At 42.0% G+C, this 22,057-nt stretch overlaps 1 protein-coding gene and 1 pseudogene across 4 annotated transcripts in view; both read right to left on the bottom strand.

The window, feature by feature from the left end:
- Positions 1 to 22,057, bottom strand: part of BCAT1 (branched chain amino acid transaminase 1) — a 111,552-nt gene that overhangs the window by 62,336 nt on the left and 27,159 nt on the right. The window contains exons 1-2 of one of the 4 annotated variants that reach the window (XM_035256066.3): positions 6,960 to 7,234; positions 5,818 to 5,889 (exon numbers count right to left, since the gene is read on the bottom strand). In XM_035256066.3, coding sequence (XP_035111957.3) covers positions 5,818 to 5,889; positions 6,960 to 7,178 — 291 coding nt within the window. In that variant the 5' untranslated portion in view covers positions 7,179 to 7,234. Of the gene's footprint in view, positions 1 to 5,817; positions 5,890 to 5,964; positions 6,321 to 6,959; positions 7,235 to 22,057 lie in introns of those variants that run through there. The other 3 variants (XM_035256068.3, XM_078339084.1, XM_035256067.3) reach the window with 3 other exon arrangements.
- On the bottom strand, positions 15,182 to 20,048 carry LOC118144183 (dolichyl-diphosphooligosaccharide--protein glycosyltransferase subunit DAD1 pseudogene; annotated as a pseudogene).

Raw genomic sequence — 22,057 nt, 5'->3', positions numbered from 1 at the left:
GAACCTGGGAGGAAGAGGTTGCAGTGAGTTGAGACATGCCAATGCCCTCCAGCCTGGGCAGTAAGAGTAAAATTCCATCTCAAATTAAAAAAAAAAAATGTTTAGCAACCCTTATTCTGGGGTTGCAAATAAGAACTTTGGCTATTCACAGTTGAATTCCAAAGCTAACACAGTGCCTAGCACACAGAATAGTAAAGTGTTTCTTAAATGTTGAAGATGTCTAGCTATTTTCAGATATACCCCATAATGAATGATAGACTCACTCACAGAAGAGGTCCAGGATTTAAAAGAATGAAATTCAAACACAAACTTTTTAGTACATGAATAGTTTCACAGTATTCTTGCACAGTGAACATCTGTGATTTGCTTTAATTAGCTTTCTTCAGTGAATGGGGAGGATCCTGGGCTAAGAAATATTTGGAGCCATATCAATACAGTAAGACAATGCAAATTTTCTTCTACTAAGACTACTTAGTAAAAAGGGGAGGGGGTAGTAAGACACAAACAAAACCAGAAAGATGAGAGTAGGTGACAAGAATGATTATGGTCCAGTATATATAATTTTTAGTTTTCTGAGACCGCTCCTTAAAATACCCCTAGGACCCACTATTCCAGAAAGATCAAATTAGTGGCAAAGCAGGGATACCATAAGATGATTTTTAACCTCAACTAAGTGTTTTTACAGTTAGAACTTCATCATACCAGTTAAATTTTTGATAAAGATAAATTATTACGTTACTAGGTACGAGTTTTATTTCAGTAAACCACTACATTCTTTCATAAGACACATGATTTCTTAATGATATGAATAGTAACCTCTAACTTTCTGATTTGTACCTAAGGACTGCCCTATATCCAATTTTTCTTTTCTTTTCTTTCTTTCTTTTTTTTTTTAATGGAGTCTCACTCTGTCACCCAGGCTGGAGTGCAATGGTACAGTCTGGGTTCACCACAACCTCTGCCTCCCAGGTTCAAGTGATTCTCCTGCTTCAGCCTCCTGAGTAGCTGGGACTACAGGCATGTGACACCATACCCAGCTAATTTTTATATTTTTGGTAGAGATGGGGTTTCGCCATGTTGGCCAGGTTGGTCTCAACTCCTGACCTCAGGTGATCCACCTGCCTCGGCCTCCCAAAGTGCTGGGATTACAGGCGTGAGCTACCAAGCCTGGTGTATATCCAGTTTTTCAAAGTAATATAAAATTAGGTGGCTTTATAATCTCATCATGAACTTTCCTCTATTTGAAAAAATTTCTGCAAGTCTGGAAACTAAAAATAAGAGCTTTTAACCTGAGCTCAAAGAGAAATTACCTAACAATACTAAATTATTAGGTGATACAATTAAATAAAGTTCAAGTGTAAATAAGCACTATTAGCTGAAGATGTGTGACTAGTTTGGGGCAGATATGAAATGTAGTTCTAAGAGAAAAATTCCTAAAGGAAGCAAATTTAATAAACAAATTATTTCAGTGTTCTTTAAAAACTGTTTTCTTTTTCTAAATTTCCTTTCCAAAGATGAATGAAAATATTTCACCAAATGATAGTTTCTTCTGCATAATTAATCTGTCTCTTTCCAATGTTCTATATTCCCTGATGACATTGAAGTCAGGAGGTTTCACACCATATGTCTGTGAAAGAATTTGGAATGCCATTAAAAACTGATTGTGAAATGGCAAGAAATATTGACAAAAACAGGGCATATTAAAAACAACTTCCTAATTCAAAGTTTGCTGTTGGGTGATCATTTGTTCTGAAAGAGGGAGGCTCGGGGCAGGGAAGTATAAATTTGTTGAAGGTACCTGAAGACTGTTTCAGCCAGTGTTCAGTCAACACTTTTTGTTTGTTTGTTTGTTTTGAGACAGAGTCTCCCTCTGTTGCCCAGGCTGGAGTGCAGTGGCATGATATTAGCTCACTGCAACCTCCACCTCCCGGGTTCAAGCGATTCTCGTGCCTTAGCCTCCCGAGTAGCTGGGATTACAGGCATATGCCACCACGCCCAGCTAATTTTTGTATTTTTAGTAGAGACTGGGTTTCACCATGTTGGCCAAGCTGGTGTCGAACTACTGACCTCAAATGATCCACCCACCTCGGCCTCCCAAAATGCTGGGATCATAGGCGTGAGCCACTGCACCTAGCCTGTCAGAACATTTTACTCATCATTGTATAGCACATTTGTTCTTCTCTTCTTTGATGGTACTTTTCAAAAATCAAGTCTACATTACAACTGTATTGGACATTTTTTTTTTTTTTCCGAGACGGAGTTTCACTCTTGTTACCCAGGCTGGAGTGCAATGGTGAGATCTCAGCTCATCGCAACCTCTGCCTCCTGGGTTCAGGCAATTCTCCTGCCTCAGCCTCCTGAGTAGCTGGGATTACAGGCACACGCCACCATACCCAGCGAATTTTTTGTATTTTTAGTAGAGACAGGGATTCACCATGTTGACCAGGATGGTCTCGATCTCTTGACCTCATGATCCACCTGCCTCAGCCTCCCAAAGTGCTGGGATTACAGGCTTGAGCCACCGCGCCCGGCCCTTGTATTGGACATTTAATAACTTTATTCTAGGTTCCTGTGCATTATTCTTACTCCAGTTGGAAAGCCTTAGGTGCTATGCTCATCATCTTTTAGATATACTCTTTTAAAATCTAATAAAGAGGATCATGAAGAGAACTGCAGATTTGCAGTGTTGCATTTTGTGGAGATATGTGAAGCCAGAAAAATTGGAAGAAGTAGATGGCTGACCTCTTTCAAAAGAAGAGGATCCTGGAGTCCACAGAAAGATTCACCAGGATGTGTAATGGCATATCTCATTGCTAGGCTCTGCTGCAAAACTGCATCCTCATTGTAATATGACTGCATCATAATTGGGGTGGGAGGAGCAATATGAAAACTACCCAAGAGAGACCCAAAAGGCAATATGAAATGTTATAAATATGTAGATTAACAAAAAGGTAGAAAAATATATCAAAAGCAACCACAGTTAGAATGACTATTAGAAAGACAAAAAATAACAGATGCTGATGAGGATGCAGAGAAAAGAGAACTCTAATACACTGTTGGTAAGAATGTAAATTAGTGTATCTACTATGAAAAATGGTATGAAGTTTTCCCAAAAAACTATAAGTAGAAGGACCATATGAACCAATCCTACCACTGGGTATTTTCCAAAGGAAAGGAAGTCAGTGTGTCAAAGGGATATCTGCACTCCCATGTGTATTGCAGCACTATTCACAATAGTCAAGATGTGGAATCAACCTAAGTGTTTGTCAATGAACAAATAAAGAAAATGTGGTGCAAATACACAATGGAATACTATCCAGCCGTTTAAAAAAGGGTAAAATTGTGCCATTTGCAGCAACATAGATAGAACTGGAAGTCATTATGATAAGTGAAATAAGCCAAACACAGGAAAAAAAAACACACATAAAAACAAATGTTCTCTCTTACATGGGGGAACTGAAAAATAATTTGATCTCATGGAGGAAGAGAGTATTAATAGAATGATAGACATCAGAAGATGGCAGGGGGTGGGGAGGGTAGAGGTGGAGGAAGGAGGTCAGTTATTGAGTACAAACATACAGTTAAATAGAAGCAATAAATTCTAGTACTCATAGCAGAGTAGGGTTGCTATAGTTAACAACAATGTAGGATATATATATTTGAGACAGAGCCTCACTCTATCACCCAGGCTGGAGTGCAGTGGCATGAGGAAGAGGATGCCAGTTCACTGCAACCTCTGCTTCCCAGGCTCAAGCGATTCTCCTGTCTCAGCCTCCTGAGGATTACAGGTGTGCACCACCATGCCCAGCTAATTTTGTAATTTTAGTAGAGATGGAGTTTCACCATGTTAAGCTGGTCTTAAACTCCTGACCTCAAGTGATCCACTCACCTTAGTCTTCCAAAGTGCTGGGATTACAGGCATGGGCCACTGTGCATGGGATTGTATATTTTTAAATAGCTGGAAGAGAGAACTTGAAATGTCCCCAAAACATAGAAATGCTAAATACTCAAGGTGATGGACACCACAAAGACTCTGACTTGATCATTACACAGTCTATGCTTCTAGCAAAATATCACATAAATAGGTACACATATTATGTATCAATTTAAAAAAGAGAAAAGTATGTCAAAAACCAAGATGGTCTATAAAATCTACCATTTTTCTTCCCTAAATTATCAGGGAAGAAACACATGCCTTATTACATGTGTGCTGTGAATACATCCATCATAACTCATGTTTTGATGTGTAAATACATGTCAATAGGCAATATCCCTAACTAAAACCTAATATACAGAAATCTAAATTAACAAATAAAAAGATTATTTATGGTCAGGCATGGTTGCTTATGCCTGTGACCCAGCATTTTGGGAGGCCAAGGTGGGAGGACTACATAAGCCCAGGAGTTGGCGACCAGTCTAGGCAACACAGGGAGATCTCATCTCCCTGTGACATAAATTAGTTGGGCCTAGTGGTATGCAAGTCTATAGCCCCAGCTACTTGAGAGGCTAAGAGGATTGCTTGGGCCTGGGAGATCAAGGCTGAAAGTGAGCCCTAATTGATGGTGCCACTGCACTCCAGTCTGGTAACAGAATAAGACTCTGTCTCAAAAAAAAAGAAAAGGAAAAGATTATTTATATTTGAATTGACATTATTCTTTACAGAGAATTCTTCAGGCTGGGCTTGGTGGCTCACACCTGTAATCTCAGCACTTTGGAAGGCTGAGGCAGGCAGATTGCTTGAGGCTAGGAGTGAGACCAGCCCGGCTACCATGGCAAAACCCCATCTCTACTAAAAATACAAAATTAGCTGGCATAATTGCATAAGCCTGTAATCCCAGCTACTCAGGAGGGTGAGGCAGGAGAATCACTTGAACTTTGAGGCAGAAATTGCAGTGAGCTGAGATCGTGCCACTGCACTCCAGCCTGGGTGACAGAGCAAGACCCGGTCTCAAAAAAAAAAAATTGCAATATTCTAATTTTGTTTTTTAAAAAATCCTTGCTAAGATGACAGCAAGAGAAGAAAAAAGAAAAATAAAAAATCCTTGCAAGTAGAGACCTAATCTTGAATTCACCTTTGGATTTCCAATGCATAGCATAGTCCCTAGCACACTGAGAGAGAGCTGAATGTGTAAGAAATTGATGAGTCAAGTTTCCTTCCCTTTCTGAACCACCAGGATGTGAGATCATGAGGACACTCTGTGCTATGGATGACAATTGACAGTGACTCAAACAGGCAGAAGAGCAGCACTAGGCGTAAAGAGAAAAAGCCAAAACCTCCATGGGGAGGGAGGGCAGGACATAATGATTCATAGAAAAAACAATATTCCATCTTAATTTGTATTTGTACAATTCCAACTTGCTTTGTTCCTCACTATTCCCTTGTGAAGTAGGAGCCATTTAATATAAACCCCATAATTCAGACAGAAAAGAAGGAAATGCAACACTTTCACTGTAGTGTGTTATGTGCTGCTGGAAGAGAAAAATCACAGTTTAAACTTGTTCTACAAGTAGAATGAAGGGTTGTACTTACTATGGAATCAGATAAACATCTAGGTTAATATTTACAAATTCACTATTTTTCAAGCAAAAATTTATGACTCAAAATCAGCAATTAGATGCTAGATGATTTTTGTGTGATGAATGTACTGTCGCTCTCTAAACGGCTTTTTTGCTCTAAGAGTGGAATTTTAAATGTCCGGCAACACAACCTGGGTACTGAGTAACGCACACAGTGAAAATTCCCCCAAATCTCAACAAGAAATGGATCTACTCGGTTGAATGTTGCTTCAGACATTTAACATCTAGCAAGCAACTTACCTTAAAAGTCCGCACCACCTCTTTTGATCCTCCTTCTGCGGTGTATTCCGCGGAGCATCCGTTACTGCAGTCCTTAAAGAAGCATTAAACCACCATTAAGTAAATGCAGGTGGGTGAGCGGGACCCGGGGTAACATACATGACTCACCATGATACCGTGCGCTCTTCTCCAGGACCCACGCAAACAGAAAAAGGAGGATCAGACAACCAAGCACCCAGGCACGAACCTCCAACAAGAGCGTCCTGGGAGTGCTGCCCTGCACTTCCCGCCCTGCACTTCCCACCCTGCCGGGGTCTCGGCGGTTTTTGTCCTCCTCGGCTGGCTCAAGGAAGACTGGTTAAATTCCAGGTCAGCCCCACAGAGCCAGGGTTCACCGGCAAAGAACAAAAAAACAATTGTCTCCCTTATACCCGAGCAAATAGTCTAGACTGGGGTGTTAAGCCATTTACAGAAAAATCTCCAGGGCGCGCTCAGCCTCGTGGTCTTGTCAATCACAAGCGCACAATGGCAAGCCTGCAAAGGGGACGGGGAAGAGGACGGGCGTGAACCATTTTCTCCACTAGCAGGGTCCTCAGATACAGCAGCATCCACCCAACACCTTAAACCTCATGGTATTAGGGGGCAATTTAAAAGATAAAGACAGGGAAGCAGACTAATTGGGGAAACCCTGCAGACATTTGTTTCAAAGCCTAATCTGCTAAATAACTACGGGAGGGAGGGGGGAAAAGAGAACCAAGGAGGCAGAAGGCTGCGGTCAAAATATTTTGGGGTGGCAAAGGCATGTAGGATGTGGCTGTGGGTTCTGGCAGTCCAGAGATTCCGCTCCCGCCTCCTCCCTCAGAGCGAGTCCATGGCTACCCTCACGTCCCCGTGGCGGTCCTCGCCGCGCTCCGGAGCAGGTCACCCATGGGGGTGTTAGACCTAGCCAGCCTGCACCTCGCCGAGGCGGAGATTGCAGGCTCGGCCTCTAGATTTCCGGCAGGGATGGGGGAAGAGGAGACGCCTCGCTGGAGGCGGAATGGAGGGCGAGGCGAAGGAGGATGGTACAGGAAACCGCGGCAAGGCGCCCGGCCAGGCCTGCGAGCTACCAGGACCCGAGTTCCAATCCTCCCCCCTTCCGCAAACGCCCGGGTTCGAGGTACCTGGCGGGCAAGGGCCGCAGCGAAGCGAAGCGGGCTGGCCATGGGGAGGCTGCGGCGCCGCGGGGCTGCAGAGAGCGGAGGTGGCACCGAGCGCGCGGCTGGTCGAGAAAGCAGGCGGCGTGGCCAAGCCCCGGCGCAAGGCCTGCAGGGCGCTGGGTACCACGACCCCGGGCCGCTCGCCAGGGCCAGGCGCGTGGTACGACGCAGCTTCTCCAGCATCCCTTACGGAGGAGCCTCCAACCGCCTGGTCCCAGTCTGTCTGCAGTCGCGAAAACAGAGGCGGCTGTCCCTGCCACCACCTGGGTCGTTTGCGGTGGCCGGAGATAGCGCGCCGCGAGCGAGCGCCTTTCCAAGCACAGGTACTTCGCGAACATCCTTGTTTATTAAACAACCTCTAGGTGACTGGCTGAGAAGCGCCCCTCGGTCAAGGCTAAGGAAACTACATTAGGGCAGTTTTTCCATCGACTCCAAATCCAACTGACAAAAGACATTTTCTGTCCTCGAGGGTTTGCAGGCAGGGATTGACATTTGTGTGTCTGCTCGTCTGCCACCGACCCCTATGTGCAAACTGAAAGGGGAGAACGTGAATCCAGTTTTTAGATTTCCTTGCGCCACCTACCCAAACCGAATTTGTAACTCTGGGTGTTATGGGACTGACTACCAGGCTCGCATCCCCTAAGGGCTGTTTCTGCCCGAAGATCTCCAAGCCTTTCGTCGTTTTCAGGCAAAGAAGACCATCAAGAGCTCCAATCGTACTGTTTACTGTTTTCAGTTTTCCAATGTAGGCTCGTGATTGCAATATTCAGAAAGAGAACTGGAAAAGTAATGTTAGAAATACTACACGGCCTAGAAAGGGAAAGGGGGATTGGAATAGCTATTGTCTTATCTACCTACAGTGTTCTCCTGGGGCAACGTCAGCCTAAATTATGAGTCTTCCTGGTTTTTAAATTAATAGGAAGTGGTGACTGGGGCTGACTTGATCTTGGAAAGAGGGGAGGGCAGTTTATTCTGGGTGAAAGCCTGGGGTTTTTTTTGCATGGTTTCATACAGCACTACTGACAATATACTGTAGCTCTAATCTTATCAACTCAAAAAACCTGCACATTTCCTCTCCTTTATAAAAGGCGCAGAAAGTCCTCTTATGCTGGGGTGGGGTCCCAAGCTCCAAAGACCACAGAGTCCAGGCAGATCACGTGCCACCATAGAGTGGCGAATGTTTCTGGTAAGTCCAGGGTAGCTTATAAAATAAGTGTTGTTTTGAGACGGAGTCTCACTCTGTCACCCAGGCTGGAGTGCAGTGGCAGCGTCTCGGCTCACTGCAATGTCCGCCTCCTGGGTTCAAGCGATTCTCCCACCTTAGCCTCCCCTGACACCTGGCTAATTTTTGTATAGACCAGGTTTTGCTATGTTACCCAGGCTGGTCTCAAAATCCTGGACTCAAGCAGCCCACCCATCTCAACCTCCCAAAGTGCTAAGATTACAGGCATGAGCCACGGGGCCTGGCCACCATCTGTATTAACTGCTTCTATTTCCTCCCCTTCAAGGGCTTCTGTCCCATTATTCCACCTAAATAAAGTCTCTAATAGCTTTCATTTTGTTCCTCCCAATGGTTTTGCTTCTCGAGCATTTTCATGGCTGTACCTATGTGCTGATGACTCCCAAATATATTTTTTTCAGTCCACCTGTCTCCTGAGCAGTAGGTACTTGCTACTCGAAAATCTGTCTAAAATATAAACAGTGTATCCACCATGTTGGAAGCACTGGGCTAGTTGCTGGGGAAGAGTTGAGAGCATACCACCATCCGGTTATCCTGCATTGCCCCCAGCCAGAGACAAAAGTGTTAATTGTGTTAGAAAGTGTTAAGGAATCCCACAGACAGATGTAAAATTGTAAGAAGAGCTGCCTGTGCTCTAAGAGCCTCTATTAATGGATTGTACTGACTCAGAAAGGCCTGGAAAGGCTTTCAGCAAGTGATCCTTGAGCAGAAATCTGAAAGATTAAAGAACTTTACTAAAGGAAGAAGGGATGGTGAGTACCTGGTATGAAAATGAGTTTCAGGACAAAAGAACATCTCTGAGGAGGGCTGAAACAAAGGAGCAAAAGAGAGCAGGGACTGGAGTAGACAGAAGAGGATGGAGCTCGGGCTAGTGAGCAGGCAAAGGGCCAGCCACGTAGTGCCTCATGGAGAGCTAAAGAATAATTTTAAAAAGCAAAAATAAAGTAAAAGCCTGTCATATAGGTATAAAATAAACTAAGTTATACAGTTTATTTAAATCATTTAATGAAGTTACCAGGCAGATATAAAAACTCTCAAAGAACAGGCACATTTATAGGTCAGAAATATTGAAATGAATATGCAAATGAAATTGGCTTCTTCCACAGTAGGGGAAAGAAGTTAATTGAACCCTGACCTTCAGAACTTACTTGCATAAGGACAAGCAAGAATTATTTTGCATTTCTATCCGTTATCTATAAAATAACTCAAAAACAATGAAACAATGTAAACCCCAATTAAAGGGCACATGGAATCAGAATCAGAAATTCTTAAAGGTTTGCTCTAAACAATTCAGTTTTCCATTGAAGTACAAATTTTTCCCTACAGTAGAGTAATATAACTTCTTCATTCGGGAGTGCTATTAATCAGCAACAGCTGGAGTAAACCAGGCATATTAGTCACTGCACTTACTAGTTACCTTAAGAAGCTCTAGCTTTAACAGTTTTAAATTCAGCTTAGCCCAGGGGCAAGAGAAACCACTGAAAGGTTAAGGATTAGGTGGCCTATGCAGAAGTGGTGACATAATTGAATGGTATTGGCTGCAGTTTGGAGATTGGAAGAGGGTCTGGGTGGAGAGGAATGGATTTTGAAGAAGCTGTTACAGAACCCACATATGAGATGATCCTTTTAATAAGTTGGACTTGGCTGGTGGTTGGTAATAGAAGTGGAGAGAAACAGCCAGATTTCAGCAAGAATGGAGATAAGGTGGCAGCCTAGGCAGCACGACAAAACCCCGTCTCTGCTAAAAATACAAAAATCAGCCGGGCGTGGTGGTGTGTCTGTATTTCTAGCTACTCACGGGGTTAAGGGGGAAGATTATCTGAACCTAGTGAGGTCAAGGCTGCAGTGGTAACACAGTAAGACACGAAGGAAGGAAGGAAGGAAGGGAGGGAGGGAGGGAGGGAGGGAGGGAAAGGAAGGAAGGAAGCAAGGAAGGAAGGGAGGGAGGGAAATGAAGGAAGGGAGGGAGGGAGGGAAAGGAAGGAAGGGAGGAAGAAGGAAGGAAGGTAGGGAAAGGAAGGAAGGAAGGGAGAGGAAGGAAGGAAGGAAGGGAGGGAGGGAGGGAGGGAGGGAGGGAGGGAAAGGAAGGAAGGAAGGAAGGGAGGGAGGGAGGGAGGAAGGAAGGAAGGAAGAAAGGAAGGGAGGGAGGGAGGGAAAGGAAGAAGGAAGGGAAGGAAGGAAGGGAAGGGAGGGAGGGGAAGGAAGAAAGGGAAGGGAGGGAGGGAAAGGAAGGAAGGAAAGGAAGGGGAAGGGGATAGGGAAGGGAGGAAGGAAGGGAGAGGAAGAGAGAGAGAGAAGAAAGGAAAGAGAGAGAGAAAGAAAGAAAGAGAAAAATGGATGATATAAGGTGAGACAAGGATAGGAGAAGAACCAAGGAGGCCTCCTTGGGTCTGACTTGCTCATCTATTTGGTGATATTCACTAAGAAAAAATGAACATTGAAAGAGAATGTGGTTTGAGGGGATAAGGAGGAGTCTGGTTTGGGTCATATGAGTTATAAAGTGTCGCTAATAGTGGCTTTGAGAGATCCACCTTTCTGAAGCTCAGGGGAGAGGTGTGGAATAGAGGTATTACTGAATCATTGGCATAGAGGTGGTAACTGAAACTATGGGTGCAAATGAGAATCTCTGTATGTCAGTTTTCTCCTCTGTAAAATGAGTTAATAGCAACACTTCATGTTTGTCAACTGGGATAGATGAGCGTAATATATGTAACCTATGTATATTACTTAGAACCATGCCTGATGTCAGCAATGGAGGATAGGTAAAATGGGCATGGCTCTGTTTCTATAAAACTGTATTTGAAAAACAGGGGGCCGAGCAAATGTGGTCTATGTGCTATAAGTTGCTTACTCCTGCTCTATGTTGTTGCTCTAGTAGAAACACAGGGGTTGTCCCTCAAACGCATCCAAGTGAAGATCACCAATGTCTATCCATTCTTGTTCCAAATACCCTGACAGTTGCCATTTCTCCAACCACTATATCACCATCCTAGTACAAAACAGCTTCCAAGTAGCTCCTCTGACTCCAGCCTTGCTTCTCTTTAAGCCATTCTTAACATGACAACCAGTGAAATTGTCTCAAGATGCAAATCTGAAGGCATCTCCTCTTGGCTGAAAAACCTTCGAGGTTTTACATCACCCATTTGACAAAATACTTGGCGGGCTCCCCACCCATCCCAAATTCTGCCTCCTGCTTCTGCCACCCCAGCGCACCTTTTGCTACGCTCTTCTCTCTCTCCCACCACACATTTAATTTATTTCAGTCCTTTCAGACATCAGGCCTTCTCACAGATGCCCAAATGACTGCGTCATTCCCCTGCCTTTGCCGGGCACTGCCATCCTTCCCTGCTCAGTTCCTGTGCCATGGCCTTGGCAGGAATAGCTCTGAACCCTGTCTAGGCTCCAGTGAATCCCTCTGTTTATTTACATAAAATGCTTCCCGTTTCAAGATAATGGTAATATTTCATTCTAATCATTTGATTAATGCTCTTCTAATTTCATAATGGGAAATTTATGTCTATTTTGTTCACCTAGCCATCCCGCCTCACCATGCCAGACATGCTGTAGAGAGTTCGGAATCCGTTGAACTGTCTAATGTTTTACAAAGTATGTATTTCATATACTTTGGAATTTTAACTGCCAAAGCTTAGAACATAATAGTTTAACATGTTCTCAGAGTCCACTCCACTCCCAGAAATGAGCTTCTTTCCTCTCTGTAACTGTTCTCTCTCACCCTAAATCTTTCTCCTTCCCTTTTTTCTATTTTGTGCCTTCCTCTGCTCGTTGTCTTTATTGTAGTCATAAGGAGTTTAAATGCATTGTGACTGTTAAAAGAGATTGGACCAGTGCTTCCCAGTAGAACTTTCCGTGCTGATGGAAATGTTCTGTATCTGCCCAGGTAGCCACTATGCCATACATAGCTATTGAGCACTTCAAATGTGGATAGCGTGATTGGGGAACTGAATTTTTAATCTTGTTTTATTTTAATGTACATTTCAATGTAAATAACTAGGCCAGGCACGGTGGCTCAGGCCTGTAATCCTCCCACTTTAGGAGGGTGAGGAGGGTGGACGGGTCACCTGAGCTCAGGAGTTGAAGACCAGCCTGGGCAACATGGTGAAACTCGCCTCTACCAAGAACACAACAACTTAGTTGGGCGTGGTGGCATACACCTGTGGTCCCAGCTACCTGGGAGGCTGAGATGAGAGGATCGCTTGAGCCCGGGAGGTGGAGGTTGCAGTGAGCCAAGACTACACCACTCTGCTTCAGCCTAGGTAACAGAGCAAGACCCTGTCTTAAAAAAATAAAAATTAAAAATGTTTAAAAATGTAAATAGCTACATGAGGATACAGTCTTGGCATAGGTTTCAGCATTGATGTCACTAGATTGAGGGTCTGTATCCTGGTTCTATCATTTATAAGCCCTATGACCTTTGGCAAAATACTAACCTCTTCTGAGTCTCACATTTAAACTCAGAGTGAGTCATGAGCAGTGATGACACTCAACATGAAGATGTCCATAAAGGACTTAGCAGTACTTAGCACTTAGTAACTGCTAAGTACTTGTTAGCTAGTGTTATATACCATGTTTTAATTTTTTTAAGGTTTGAATTTTTTATTTTTCAGTTATATGTAGTCCTTGAATTACATTATATTGATGATTAAGATATTATGTGAGAGACCTTAAAAATATACATCTAGTGTTTCTATGTTTTTGTTTGTTTAATGAAATTGTTTAAAAAAAAAAAAAAGAATAAGGCCCAGTTTGGTTCAGAAAACAAGCTGCACAGCTATTATTTACAAGCTTCCGGGTTGGTATTGGGAAGACAAACAAAGATGGATGAGTATAAGTCCTATCCGCCAAACTCTCCCACACTCCTGCCGTGTAATGTCTCTGGAAAAGTGAACCACAAAGAAATCTTGACAAAAGAAATCTCATTTGGAGTTATTCAATGCCAAGTCCCCTTCAACCAAGTAAAATGAGCAATTCTGCATACTGTATGTAGTTACTGTATCATTTTCCTAGGGCTGTAGTAACAAAGTACTACAAATTGGGTAGCTTAAAACCACAGAAATTGATTGTCTCATAGTTCCAGAGGAGAGGCGTGGACAGGCCCATGCTTCCTTTGGAACCTGTAGGGGAGAATCCTACCTTGCCTCTTCCAGCTTCTGGTAACCCAGGTGTTCCTTGGCTTGCAGCTGCCAACACTTCAATCTCTCCTACTATTGCATTGTGTTTTCCCTTCCTGTTTCTTTGTCTGCTTCCCTGTAACTGCTATGATTAATGGACTATGGAGAAATGTGGCAGTGATGCTGTTCTAAGTCTAAGCATACACACTAACTGGACAGGCAGACTCTGCTTTCTTCTTCTTGGAGGGCTCTTGGAACTCCCCCAACTACAACCCAGTCACCAAGCTATAAATAGCCCAAATCACCTGAAGAAGCCATGTGCAGGCTCACTAGTCAACAGTCCAACATTCAGCATCACTATCAGCCCTGTAAATCGCTGTCTTAAACATCCAGCCTAGTCAAGCCTTCAGATGATGCCAGCCCCAAGTGACTGACTGAAAACACAAGAGACCCCAAGTCTGATTGAGACTGCCCAGTTGGGTCCAAGCAATCTAGAGATCATGCAAGATAATAATAAGTTATTGTTGGCAGGGCACACTGGCTCACGCCTGTAATCCCAGTACTTTGGGAGGCCAAGACTGGTGAATCACCTGAGGTCAAGAGTTCGAGACCAACCTGGCTAATGTGGTAAAACCCCATCTCTACTAAAAATACAAAAAAAAAAAAAAAAAAAATTAGCTGAGCATGATGGCAGGTGCCTGTAATCCCAGCTAGGGAGGCTGAGGCAGGAGAATCACTTGAACCCAGGAGACAGAGGTGGCAGTGAGTCAAGATCACACCACTGCACTCCAGCCTGGGTGACGACAGAGTGAGACTGTCTCACACATAAAAAAAAAGAACTAAGAAAAATTAGTTGTCATGAAAAACATGACATATTCCTTGTTTTACATTACTAGTATTTTCATTATTCTGGCTTTATCCTTTAAAATTTTTATTTATTTTTGTTTTGAGGTTTTTTGCAGTAATTTCTTAAAGCCAATTGTCCCTTTTGCAAAGATTATCAGTTAACACTAGACGACATAATCTGTAACTCTCCTTAACCAGGCTCACCCAAACCACCACAAATCACAACCTTCTGGAAGAGAATGAATGCACAGGGCTGTATAGGCAACCCCCTGATCAGGAGCTATGCCCTCCTCTTCCCTCAGGACCTTGCTCAAAGTTTGTGACAGTGTACCAGGGTGACAGGCAGACTGAGCACATGCCAATCTATGTGAATTAAATGCAAATACAATTTAATTTTTACCCACATGTTAGAGGAAAAATAAATATAAGTTTTTCTGACATCCCAGTGGAGTCCGTTGCCTATCTCAATATACATACACTCCGCGATGAAACCCACTCTTCGAGCAGACAAAGTGCAAACTCTTGAGCTTAGTCTGTGGACTTCTGCCCTTTCTGAATCACCTGACTCCCCCTTCCCTCCCCACCCCTCATCTTCATTTGCAATTCCCATTTTCTTCTGCTCACAGGAAGAAACTCTAAGTGTGGCAAGCCTCTCGGTCATCTCCAGGTACCTTAAAAAGGCATAACAGATGGACGAGGAGAAAAACACCTGGAGATTCTGGATAAAAATATTAGGAATTTCATTTCCTGTTTGGAAAACAATTAAGCTTATAATTTTGCATTTTACAAAAATAGAATCACTTCTGAGAGGAGAAATTATCCTAATTAAATGAGGCTGGTTTTTAAAAATCTAGATATTATATACTGAATTGCTTTGGAGAACATTTTGCTTTATACCAGTACCTAAGTAGCTTTTAAGACTTCAGGTTAATCTATGCTGAGGAAATTAATAGCAAAAAGAAAAGGCCACAGTCAAAAAAGACAGAGAGAATTTAAGTTTTATTAATGATTATTAAGTGCATCATTTATAGTAGAATTCACAACATATGCCCATGAAAATAAACCAATTCTAGTAAATATATGGTAAATATAAAAATGAGAAGAGAAATGATTGATGACCAACAATGAGCAAAATATATACACCAAAAAGAGAAAATGGGGCTAGGCATAGATGCCTGTAATCAATCAGAACACTTTGGGAGGCTGAGGTGGAAGAATTGCTTGAGTCCAAGAGCTTGAGACATGCCTGGGCAACATAGCAAGACATCTCTTAAAAAAAAAAAAAGGAGAAAGTGGGTATTTGGGAATACAGTAATCTTTTGGAAAAAGTTAATAAAAAATGTTTTTCCTATGAGTGAGACATATGTTCAAGAAAATAGACTGACTTATCCGATACACCCCTTGTTGCAGCAAAGGGAAAACTTCCCCATCACCTTCTTCAGAAGGTTGCTCAGAATCATTGATAAGATGCAGATTAATGTGAGAAAAGTCATACAAATGTATTTGATCATAATTTTATGTGACACAAGAGCCTTCAGAACGAAGATCCAAAAATTCATGTGCCACAGAACCTAAAGCAGCTCCAAATGGACAGCAAGTAAAAAACACCAGTTTTCAGAAGTCTGTCATTATGTATTTCCACAAATTACATAATCCTGTATGTATTTACAATTACAGATTATCAAGTAGATAACACACAAAGTTGTAGTGTTAATAAGACAAAATAGGATAAAAACACCACAAGGAAGCCATTTGTCTATCAAGCAGGACCTAGCAGGGCTGATCCTGGCACGTGAAACTGGAACTGCCATTCCACAATGGCTCAGGGTTGCCAGCCAATAGGCTTTGGGCCTTTTACAACAAGAACCAGATGCAAACCCATAAGCTGGGATGACTCACTCTACTGCCCAACAGACAATGCCCAGGCCAAAACTCTGAGCCCCCTTAGGTTAGGTTAAACAAAGTATGGAGAGCCATGTAGAAATATGATTATACAAAAAAGGTATGATCTAATGCTAATAGACTGAGCAGGGAAATCCAGCACAGCCTGTCTGTCTGGACTATTGTTGCCTGAGTATGCATTTCTTCCTTCTGGGTGTGATGCCAGACCCTCTCTGGAATGAGGGTCTTATAACCTAGAGTCAAACAAGGTAAGTCAGATAATTTCTTTATGGCCAGTTTTTACACAGAAAGGCTAGGGGATGGAGTGGAGTTAGAGTACTATTTTTAGGTTTTTATGGTTGGCTTTGGGGAAAAAGGTTTGGTTTCCATGGCCCACCTTGGGGAAGAAGGACCGTAATTTCTATGACTAGCCTCAGGGGAGAATGAAGGGCCAGAGACAGGAAAGCAGGAGCCCAACATTGCCCAGTTGAGAAATTGTGTTGGTAGATAATCTGTTTTCTTTTGTTTTATTTATTCATTCATTCATTCATTCATTCATTTTTGAAATGTGGACTCACTGGGTTGTCCAGGCTAGAGGGCAGTGTCATAATCTCAGCTCACTGCAATCTCTGCCTCCTAGGCTCAGGCGATCCTCCAGCATCCACCTCCCGAGTAGCTGGGACCACAGGCACATGCTACTATGCCCAGCTAATTTTTCTTATTTTTGGTAGAGACAGGATTTCACCATATTTCTCTGGCTGGTCTCGAACTCCTGAGCTCAAGCAATTTGCCCACCTCAGTCTCCTGAAGAGCTGAGATTGCAGGTGTGCGCTACTGTGCCCGGCAGGTGGATTATTTTCTAAGCTACTGAACTAGTCTTGCAATCCTGAGAACAGGCCAGGCCAATTAAACAGTTAACAGTTGTATCACATTTCAGGCAGTGGTGTTGCAGATAGGCTTCCACCAAAGTCAGGTTTCTCTATGAATCAAGCAATCAGATATTTAATACAAGACATTTCTATAAAAACAAAAGAAAAACAAAGATTGACATCTGGAGTTGTCTATAGTTTTCCCAGAGTCTCTGAAGTAGCTTCAGATTGCAGTGGCCATCGTACAGGTATTTCTGGATTGTAGTTTGAATCTACAGTTTAGATGTTCAACTAAACTGTCTGAGTAATCCATACCTCAGCTGACATGAATGCTGCTCTCATTTATTAAGTTGCTATCATTATTTCTTCCAAAATTTGTATCAAGTTGTCTAGCTAAAACTTGCAGGGCTTGGTGATTCCAAGTCAGAAAAATGGCAGAAAACTTGAGAAATTTTAGTTTGGAGACTTATACCCAGGAAAGAATTCAGGATTCAGTCCATATTGTAGGCAAATAAAAACTCAAAAAAAAAAAAAAAAAGGTCAAGACTAGAATCTTATAACAGGTATGCTGTAATTTTCTTCTGAAATATAATTTCCTCTTCTGCAGTCACCCCAATTTTTGCCACAGAGATAATAATAACAAGACTAATTTATTTGCAAAGCAAGTTTAGTCTCTGGCATAATTATCTGCTTAAAGTGCAGTAAGAATGGTAATTTATTATAAAGGCTCTTTTTAAGTTGGCTTTGTTGAAACTTTTTAATAAGGAAGCTCAGATTAAAACTTTTAAAACCTCTCAATGGCCTGGTGCAGTGGCTCACATCCGTAATCTCAGCACTTTGGGAGGCCAAGGCAGGCGGATCACGTGAGGTTAGGAGTTCAACACTAGCCTGGGCAACATGGTGAAACTTTTTCTCTACAAAAAATATGAAAAATTAGCTGGGTGTGGTTGCACATGGCTGTAATCCCAGCTACTTGGAAGGCTGAAGTAGGAGAATCGCTTGACTCCAGGAGGCAGAGGATACAGTGAGCCAAGATCGCACCACCACACTCCAGCCTGGGTGTAAGAGTGAGATTCCATGTCAAAAAAACAAACTCTCAAGGCAATGAAGCCAAGCCAAGGATTCGCCATCAGACTGTGCCTGTGAAACCTGTATGAATTTGGTGAGTTTATCTCTTTTCAAGGTCTCCAAAATATCTTGAGTTTCCTGGGCCTGCCAGAAAGTGACATTCTTTACTTATTGAAAAGTTAGAAACTCTATAAAAGAATTGTGTGGGCAAGGTATGAGGCCTTTTTCCAAGCCGATTGGCTCTATAAAGTCAACCTCAATCCCTCAAAGCAGTCTGGTTGCATTCAGAAATGACATTCTAGTCAAAGCCTTGATAAAATAACCACTGTTTCCAATGTGTCCAGTTACAAAAGAAAATCGGTTTTTTTGTTGTTTTGTTTTGTTTTTTTGAGATGGAGTCTTACTCTGTTGCCCAGGCTGGAGTGCAGTGGCATGATCTTGGCTCACTGCAACCTCTACCACCTAGGTTCAATTGATTCTCCTGCCTCAGCCTCCTGAGTAGTTGGGATTACAGGCACCTGCCACGACACCTGGCTAATTTTTGTAGTTTTAGTAGAGACAAAGTTTCACCATCTTGGCCAGGCTGGTCTTAAACTCCTGACCTCGTGATCCCCCCTCCTCAGCCTCCCAAAGTGCTGGGATTACAGGTATGAGCCACTGCGCCTGGCCGAAAATAGGTTCTTACTAAACCTATGCAAATAACTATATTGCCAGAAAATAAGAACACTAATGAATAGTTTCCAAAGTCTGAAGAATTCAGGTAGAAAGAAAGGTAAATGTTTTCATTTTGCTCACAGAAGTATACTTTACCCATATGCTGTAAGCTATAAATAGCAGAAAAGAAAAAAAAATTCCTTGAGTCTGGAAAACAAAGCATAAAAAACATCAGTAATGTTTCAAACAAAAAGCCCTTTAGAAAAATAATTTCAGTCCTCTATCTACTCAGTCCCATGGAAATAATTCTCATTCTCCTCGATGGTTTGGCAATCTTCATGAATGCATCAGTTTTTTATTAGAACTCTGGATGTTTTTACCTAGTCCAAAGGTATGATCTCTAAAGTTATCAGAATTAAGAATACTTGTCTTGTCTTGGGTCTCAACAGACAGTAAGAAACAAAAACATTAAAAAAAAAAGAATACTTGTCAAGGTTCTTTTCACGAATTTCCTTGAAGACACAGCACTTTAGGATTTGCAGGAGGCTTTTAGGGAAAAAAACACATCAGAATAAAGCAATTTGCTGCATATATCGTGACATATCAGACTTTCATTTTTGGAGTACTGTGGAACCTTTTAATTTGGAAGGCAGAGATCAGATGTTCATTACAAATTTGTTCTGAAACGGAGAGAGGGAATTTCCTAGACTCTCCACCTGCACACCCAATCAGAGTTGGTTGTAAGTACAAATCTGAAGAAAGCCCATGTGTCAAACAGGCTGCCATCTCAAGAACTTTTATCCAGGAAAAGCAAAGTGAACATTGTTCCAGTCTCTTACTCTTCAATTAAGTAAATGGGAATGACTCAGCCAACAAAGCTCATGACGATAAGGTGCAAGAAAGTGCTAGCAAAGAGAAAGAAGCAAAGTCTCACTCCAAGGAGATGCCTTCGAAGTCCACTTTGTTCTCTGGGTTCACCTGTATTCTCAGGCAAACCGCTACCATGAAACTCCCCACACAAGATGTGAAACCCAAGAGGAAAGAGTTGAAGGGTAAGGTCCCCATGAGAAGACAGTAAGTGAACTACAGTGCCCTAGTCAACAGCATATACAGCAGGTACCTATCCACCAACTTCAGACACTGCAGAGTCAAGCTCAAGTATTCTTCTAGGAACCACGAGGTGACTGACACTACCGCCACTGACCTGAATGTATGCAAGGTACTCCAGCCAGCGCTCCCCAGTATCGTAGAGGACCCAACAACCACACTGGATGTCCATATCAGATTTGTAGGAATCTCATACAATTTTGGAACATATATTAATAACATATCCACACAAATATAACTCAAAGATAGTGTAACACCATTTCTTATTTAACAATGCTTCCTGTATGATTTTAACATACCAGATAAGCCTGATGTCTCTCTTGGACTTCCAGTGGTCCTATTTATTATTAATAATATATGTTAATGTATTATAATATGTTTATGTTAGGGGCAAAAATACTTAATTTTGGAATTTGAAGTTTGATTTTAGAAAGTATATCAAATATTGACATTTTAACACCCTTGCTATAAGAAAGATTTAAGACCTGTGTTCAAAATAGAATCACAAGTCACTGTGACCTGATCAAAAACCTGGGAATTGACTGGTTTCCTAACACCTTCCTGTCCTGTGTGCTACTCTGGAAAGTCTTCCTGTATCCCCAAGGGCACAAGTTCTGCATGGTAGGGATGCTAGTTTAACATTACATGTAATAGACTAGTTATGATGCTTGATTATTTCCCTGCTTGTTTATGTATCAGCCTCCACCTCTCTAGGCAGTGACTTCCTTCTCTTTGGGTTTCTAGTGCTTAGTACATAGTCAGGTAAATATGTGGGCCTTGATAAATATCTACTCAATCAATTGACTGAATATGTTAATCTTCCATATTTTTGCTTAAATTAAAAATCGATCGATAAGCTTAAATTAAAAATTTTTGCTTAAATTAAAAATCGATCGATATATTTTATAACACATGGATACACACATATGGAGAGATAGAGAGAGCGAGAGAGCAGAAAATAGATACCAGCATGAAGTCAATTGTGTTAGGCACAAAAGAACCAAAATGGATTTTAAATGTGGCCATTTATTCAGGCTGTGTGTCGTAGGTCTATTGAAATTACTTACTGAACTCCCTTTATCTATTTATGAGATACTTTGCCTTTTTTCCTAAATTCCTCACATATCTGGACAGTGAAATGTCCCCTGGACTTTTCCCAAATCTTATTAAGCCATGAGTTCTGAACTCATTAGAAGATTTTGTTTTAAGCTTTACCTCCATTGTCCAGCTGGTTTTAAATTCTAGCTTTATTATCTACTAGATTAGTATCTAGTAGATAAACCTTGGCTAAGTCACCTAATATCTCCAAACCCCACTTTAATGCCCCTGAACCTCAGCTTCCTCCCCTACAGAAGTCAAAAGGAAATGCAAACTACTCAACAGAATATGTCACATTATTTGTTCTAACATAAGGTTATCAAGCTTATAGCTGGACCCTATAACACACAGTAAATCACATGGACTCTAGAGTGACATTGGCAGATTCAGTTCCAGCAATACCACTTACTAGCTTTGCAGCTTTGTCTAATTACTTACTGATATGGGTTGGCTATGTCTCCACACAAATCTCATCTTGAATTGCAGCTCCCATAATTCCCAGATGTTGTGGGAGGGACCTGCTGGGAGATATTGAATCATGGGGCCAGTTTCCCCCCATATTGTTTTTGTGGTAGTGAATAAGTCTCACAAGATCTGATGGTTTTATAAGGGGGAACCCCTTTTGCTTGGTTCTCATTTTCTCTCTTGCTGCCACCACGTAAGAAGTGCCTTTTGCCTTTCACCATGATTATGAGGCTTCCCAGTCACATGGAACTGTGAGTCCATTAAACCTCTTTTTCTTTATAAATTACCCAGTCTTGGCTATGTCTTTATTAGCAGTGTGAAAATGGACTAATATACTAACCCTCTCTAATAGAGTTTTATGAGGACTAAATAAATCATGTAAAGCTTCTGTTAGCACCCAGGAAGATTTCAATCTATGTCAGTTATAATTATAAAGTTGAAGATTCCTATTGAGTCTTTAGGCCTTTTGATATAACACGACATCTTTGGAAGCTGAGTTATTTATAATTTTGGAGAGAAGAATGGATCCACAGGAACTCTACCTCTCTATAAACTACTCTGTGGTACGGCTTCATTAGAGGCCTGCGGCAGGGCTGAGAAGCAATGCTTGACCTTAGATGCTCCATAAATCCTCTTGGCAAACTGACCACTCCAGATTTTTATTTTTATTTTCATTTTTTATTTTTGGAAGTGCTCCTACCACAA

Source organism: Callithrix jacchus, chromosome 9, assembly GCF_049354715.1.
Source record: "Callithrix jacchus isolate 240 chromosome 9, calJac240_pri, whole genome shotgun sequence".
Classification (NCBI taxonomy): Eukaryota; Metazoa; Chordata; class Mammalia; order Primates; family Cebidae; genus Callithrix; species Callithrix jacchus.
This window is presented reverse-complemented; position numbering and strand designations above follow the sequence as displayed.